Below are 6,031 nucleotides of genomic sequence, written 5' to 3' on the forward strand. Positions count from 1 at the left end.
GGCGTGGGGAGGGGTTGAGCGACGTTTCGTGGGCGCGAGAGTGGGCCTGTGCCTCGACACCTCCCAAGCATCACGCAGCAGGCTGACCAAATGTTTGTTTCATGCAGCAAACACCGGTCCCTGACGCGACCCTGGCGGCACTTGCTGGCAAACTGGCTGACAACAGATTCAAAACGTGTAGGATGCGTGTGGACAGGTGCTGGCGGCGCAGGCGAGCCAGCGTTTGGGAGCTGGGAGGACTCCGCACTGCCCACCCTGCGGGTCCCCGCACAGCTCGACGTGCCGCAGCTCCAGGCTGGTCAGGCGGGCGGGCAGGTGCGCCAGCGACAGGGGCACGGCCGGCGCGGGGGCGCTGAACGACTCCGCGTGCACCGACAGGCTGACGCGCGCGGGCGTGAGCGCGGATTAGGATCAGAAATCAGAGCGTCAAGGAGTGCTGCGACAACCAGTCCAGCTATAGTGATCCAAAGCCGCCTGCGCAGCTTCCCTGACCCTTTCAAATCAAACATGACAGCTGGACATCAAAACAGATCGCAAGGGGCACATGCAAGACTGTGAAACACCCGGCGTTGCGGCCGGCGCACCAGTCAAGCTGCGAGAACATGCTGAGGCGCGCGAGGCCCTCTGGCAGCACGTCCCCAGCGCCCAGCGACAGCCGCAGCGACCGCAGCTGCCCGCACGCCGCCGCAAGCGCCTCGGTCGACGCGGCGTCGACGGGTATGCGCACGGACGCCTCGCCCATGCGGCGGCGGTCAGGGAAGTAGGCGGTGCCCTTGCAAACGTGCAGCACCTGTTGGGTGGGGGTGGGGCAAGGGGTGCGCTCATGGCTCGTAGAGTGGCAGCACGCTCGGCGCGGGCTCGTGGGCGGACGGCGGCGAGGCAAGCACTAGGGCGGAGCGTACATCCGGCAGAGCGCACATCCCTCTAGTCGATGCAAAGGCCATGGGTAAGGCAAGGGAGAGGGTGGGTTGAGGACAAGAAGAGCAGCGCACTTCTGCGTCCCCCAGCCACCTGCAGGTTGCTGAGTGGCGCCAGCTGGTCCAGCCGCAGCGTCACTGGCTCATCGCTGTTGCCCTGCATGTGGCACGTGTGTGTGTGTGTGTGTGTATGTGCGTGTGTGTTTGTGTTTGGTGGGGCTGGGGCGTGTGGGGCCAGCTACCTTGAGCACGGGGCGGTGGCCGTGACTAAAAGCTGCCGACAAATGGGGCTTGCGCAGCAGATTCTCCGCGTCTCTCCCAATCGCACAATTGTGCCGGTGCGAGTGTGACATGTCTGCTGCGCTGCCGGTGGTGCTAAGCGGGAACGCATGCACACCCTGCAAGGGAAAACAGCAGCTTTGGAATGCTCTGGCAGGGGCAATCATCCCCTTCATTCTCACATGCACACACACAAATACACAAAAACACACACCGTGACAGCCAGCCGCAGGTCTGTCAGCCTGTTGAGCTGTGTGATGCCCTCCAGCGCCTCCTCGCGCATGATGCGCACCACCCCCATGTCCAGCTTGACCAGCGACGAAGTCAGGTGCATCGACAGCGTGCGCAGCAGGCCTGAGCAGGCCGGGGTGCACGACATGCGATGAGCCAACGAATGCAGGAGAGCATGTTCAGGGTTGAGTACCGACATTTCGCAGCCGCACGGCAGGCGAGCAGCCGCGACAGAAACAGACAAGCTGCAGCCCGCCCAGCTGGCCTTTCCAGGCGCGCCAACGGCCCCAGCCGACACGTCCAGCTTGCAGACTTCACGAGCCGGCCTGCAGGTTGCGAAAGTTTCTTCCCACCGCTGCGTGCTTACCTGCCACCTTGTCAGTTGACCTGAAGGCCATGGTGAGGCCCTCAATCTCCCGCAGCCGCGCCACCACGTCTGCAACACAGGATCAACGCGGGTGCAGGGCTACGCTCAGGGGAAAGTGGCAACCAGAGCGAGCGACGGGCTCCTCCCGTCGAGCCGCGCTTGGCGCGGTAGGCCGGCGTTCTGCTGATGTTGCAGCGCCGGCCTCGGCTGCTGCGCGTATGCCCAGGCCCGGGTCCCCTCCTCACCGGGCGGCGGCACGTAGTCGCAGCCGAGGGACAGGTGCTTGAGGGACGGGCAGAGCTTGAAGCAGGGGGCATCGAGGCCGCTCAGGCAGTCCATGCCCTGCACGGACAGGGACTGCCCAGCCCAGGGGCCAGCGGCGCGCGGGTGGATGCCATGAGCGCGCGCATCGTACCGCATGCAGCAGTGGGCGCCCACGCGCCACTGCATCATGTCAAGTGCACGCATCAAACCACGCCGTGACGACCATCTGGTTGCACGCCCTCCGCCGCCGCCCCCGCTTTCATGTGCCCTGTGGCGCCCGCGGTGCTGCCCACCCCACTGGACGCATGTGCGCGCACACACCTCCAGCTGTGGCAGGGATGTGAGCTTCAGCAGCCCCGCGCCCGTGAGGCGATACGCCTGGAACTCGATGACCTGGGGAGTGTGTAGGGGGAGGAGGGCGCAGCGCATGACAGCAGGGGGGCATAGGCTGACGTCCACTCTGCGGCTGGGAGCCCCTGGGCAGCATCCGTGCGTCAGAATGTTTGGACAGAAGCTGGATGAGAAGCAGGCACAGCAGCCTGCATGCTGTCCTGGCTCAAAACTCATTCACCGTAACTGAAACTTCCCCACATACAGAAGTTGTATGGCTGCTGGCCAGCAGCACCAGGGAGGCCGCCGCAGGGCCTGACCGCCCGCACCCTCTCACCCGCCCCCTCACCCACCCTGAGCCCCTTCATTGCCGCCAGCAGCGGCATCTCGTCATCCCCCAGGCCACACAGCGCCTCCGGCAGCACCCGCAGCTCCTCCAGGGCGGGGCAGGCAACAGCCAGGCCGCGCAGCAGCAGAGCCATGTCGGCGGGGGCAAACGTGCCGCCGCGGAGGGTCAGGCTGCGCAGGCACCTGGACGTGTGTGTGACCGCACAGTGTGGATGTATGTGTGTGCTCGCTCGTGGGCGAGGAGACGTTGGCACATGCGTACAGGTTTGCTTCTTGATGGCAGCTGACTGCTGCTGATACAGCGACGCCCGCGGCAAACCAGCCAACCCCATGCAATTCAAGTTGGCAGGCTCCCGCACAGCGGGGACCACCCGTACGCGTGACGTGGTGGATGGCCCAAAGCCCCACCTGAGGTTTGAAAACTCCAGGCCTGTCTCCAGCGTGATCTGGCAGCCCTCCCCCAGGTGCAGCTCAAGATGCTTTGGGAATGGCGCGAGGGGGAGGGGAGAGGGAGACGGAATTTCTGGGGTTTCCACGTGGCCGTCACACAACTGCCACCACACTGGCAGAGAACCATTCGCGTCCGAGTGGGCCATTGGGGGGTGAAGCCAGCGGTACGTCACCTCGCCGGGTGGGCTTTACAGGGGACCCCTGACAGAGGCACGCACCTCCATAGACTGCAGCTCCTGGGCCAGGGCGGATATGGCGCCAGGCAGCGCCGCCGACACGCCCGCGCCCACGTGTGCCTTGCAGCGCCGCAGGCCGGGCAGCAGCTGCCGCAGCCGCGCGACGCGGTTGCGCCTGCGCCCGCGGTTCCGGCGTCGGGCGGGTGCGGGCGCAAGCGGCCTCAGTCGGGGAAGGGGTGATTCTTACCAAAGGGCCCACACAACAGAAGGGAGTTTGTGGCCATGGGCACATGCGCTGTGGGACTCCCGCTTTCAACCAGCGTGCATCCCGTCACTCTGAGGGCTTCGTGACGGACCACCCAGCCCCAACCACCGAGACACGGCAGGCCCTGGGTCGCCACCCACCACTGCTCCGCGTCCCGATGCACAGTCAGCTCGATCCCCGGCATGCCCGACGCAAAGCCGTTGCGCCAGCCCTTACACACCAGGCTGGCCCCCTCCAGCTCCCGGGGGTCGCGAAACGAGCCACCAATAACCTGCAAATAAGTACATGATATATTAAGGACCGTGGATGCAAGCCGGCAGCTGCGCACGGGACCTCGCACGCGCGGGCATGCGACGAACAATGGCGGTGGGGGCAGGCGCGATGCCGCTGTGCTCGGCGCGGATACGGGCGTGGAGTCAGGCGCCATCACCTCTAACACTGCGTCTGGCAGCTGCGACCATGACACGTCCTGCTGCTCCGGGGCTCCAGGCTCGGCGCACGCAGCCCAAGCTTGCGAGCAGCGCACCGCTGGATGCGGCGCGCTGGTGGCCATCTCCCTGGGCAGGCTGCAACCCGGCTGCAGCCGCTCCTAAGGTCGTGTATATGTAAATCAGGCGGCTGTCGGCAGTTCCTCAGAACGCGTGGCTGACCCTACGAGTACTTTCGAGATGTCAACGGGGCCTTCAATCTGTTGGGTGCAGTTGGCCGTCTAAGTGAGGTACCGGTATCATCCTACGCATGAGCTTAACCTGCACAACAGAATTATTGGGCAGGTCGATTGTCGTGGGGTTCGGATCAAAACCTGTCGTGCAGCAGGTGCCGCGCCCACCAACCCGCTTTCCGTGCATGCCCACCAGAGGGTGTACTTGGGATTATGCTCTCATCACAATATAATACTTCTGTATGCGCAGCACACTTGACAGCCATAGGGCACGACATCATCTTAGAACATCTCGTATAGTTTCGCCACCAGGGCAGCCTCCTGCGACGTGGTCTGGGTGTCCAGCGTGTGGATTGAGTGCGGCATGCTGCCAGGCCCTCAGATCGTGAGGGGTGCCCTCAGGTGCCAGGCCCTCACCAACCCCGCTCAGGGCAGCTGCTAGATGATTCCCGTCCTGATAGTCGCCCCAGCGAGCGTCCTGGTAGCAGTGGGCATCGTTCTGGCCCTGTGAGTCCCGTGTGCGGCAAGGCGCACTCCAGCTCGAGCGGGGAGGGCGCCGCATGCGTTCCCATGCATCTCAACGCGCAGCGCATGCCCAGGGCCACGGCCGCACACATGGCTCCCCGCCCCCCGGTTTGGATCGTGATTCAAAGCCTGGTCTGTGCCGTGAGACCCTGCAAAGGGCGCTCCGGGTGCGCCTCCCCGTGCGCATGTTTGTTGTCACCAGCGGCGTCACCCGCAAAGCCCTGGCATCGCCCTTCTCACCTCTTTAGGGTTCGGTGGCTTCATTCAGAGTACAGGAGTCCAGCCACCGCCTCAGTCAGCAGCTTCCCTTCTGCCGTGCTGCAATCGCGGCCGAGCGAGCCGTGGTGGGAGGCGCAGCAGCGCGCGCTCACAAACCGGGCAGCGGCGGCGGCGCAGGCGGCGCGCGGCCCCAGCAGCGGCGCGGGGGGCGGCGGGAGTAGCAGCGCGGATCACGGGCACCAGCAGGCGCACCAGCAGCTGCACCAGCAGCAACGGCAGCAGCTGCAGCAGCTAACGCACGAGCAGCAGCAGCACCCGCGCGACAAGGGCGGCCTCGCCGGCGGCGACCCCATGGTGGCGATGTCGGTGGGCGGCTCGCGCTGCCGCGCGTGCCAGGCGCCCACGACGACACGATGCAGCAAGTGCAAGGCGGTCAGCTACTGGTGAGCCGCGGGGCCGGCAGAGGCGCCCAGGTCGAGCAGCCCAGCTAACAGGCTTGTCGCGCGCTCCATCCCTATCGTTCGTCCACCTGTCATGCACCCGGCCGCCCCGCTCGCGCTCACGCCTTCACCCCCGCCGTGCGCGCAGCTCGACCAGCTGCCAGCGCCAGGACTGGAACCGCGGCCACAAGTACGAGTGCCAGCGGCTGCAGAACCAGCAGGCCGTGTCGGCCGCCAACCGGGTGGCGGCGGCCAAGGGGAAGCTGGCCCGGCAGCTGGCCGCGCACCAGGCGGCGCAGCTGGCGCAGCAGCAGCGGGGCGCGGCGGGCGGGGGGCCGGCGAAGGCGGGGCAGCCGCAGGAGCCCGAGGAGGGGGCGCCAGTGCCGCAGCAGGTGCGCGTGGCCGCCAGATCCTGTGCATGGCGCATGGCGCTGGGCTAGAGTTGCGCTGCGCCCAGCATTTGGTGCCGGCATGGTGCAGGCAAATTTTGCTGGGGCGTCTGTGATTGGCGCGCGCAGGATGGGTGCCAGGCGCAGGCGAAGGCATGCGGGGGGGGGGG

General features: G+C 66.2%; 2 protein-coding genes across 2 annotated transcripts in view; one reads left to right on the forward strand and one right to left on the reverse strand.

The window, feature by feature from the left end:
• Positions 1-99: 99 nt before the first annotated feature.
• Positions 100-4,180, reverse strand: MNEG_12543 (hypothetical protein; the record flags this gene model as incomplete). The annotated part of the gene is made up of 13 exons (XM_014038984.1): positions 100-152; positions 255-379; positions 585-790; positions 1,012-1,074; positions 1,411-1,550; positions 1,795-1,863; positions 2,040-2,238; positions 2,380-2,451; positions 2,742-2,919; positions 3,145-3,215; positions 3,405-3,537; positions 3,768-3,898; positions 4,058-4,180. 13 exons carry the CDS (start codon positions 4,178-4,180, stop codon positions 100-102), a joined length of 1,563 nt encoding a protein of 520 aa, XP_013894438.1.
• Positions 4,181-4,730: 550 nt separating this feature from the next.
• The window catches only part of MNEG_12544 (hypothetical protein), a gene marked incomplete at both ends in the record, with an annotated part of 1,847 nt that continues 546 nt past the window's right edge, over positions 4,731-6,031 (forward strand). Inside the window, 3 exons of the mRNA XM_014038985.1 lie at positions 4,731-4,795; positions 5,062-5,475; positions 5,621-5,864. Of these exons, the coding sequence (XP_013894439.1) occupies positions 4,731-4,795; positions 5,062-5,475; positions 5,621-5,864 (723 nt within the window). The remainder of the gene's footprint in view (positions 4,796-5,061; positions 5,476-5,620; positions 5,865-6,031) is intronic.

This window comes from Monoraphidium neglectum (genome assembly GCF_000611645.1).
Source record: "Monoraphidium neglectum strain SAG 48.87 unplaced genomic scaffold scaffold03298, whole genome shotgun sequence".
NCBI classification, from domain to species: Eukaryota; Viridiplantae; Chlorophyta; class Chlorophyceae; order Sphaeropleales; family Selenastraceae; genus Monoraphidium; species Monoraphidium neglectum.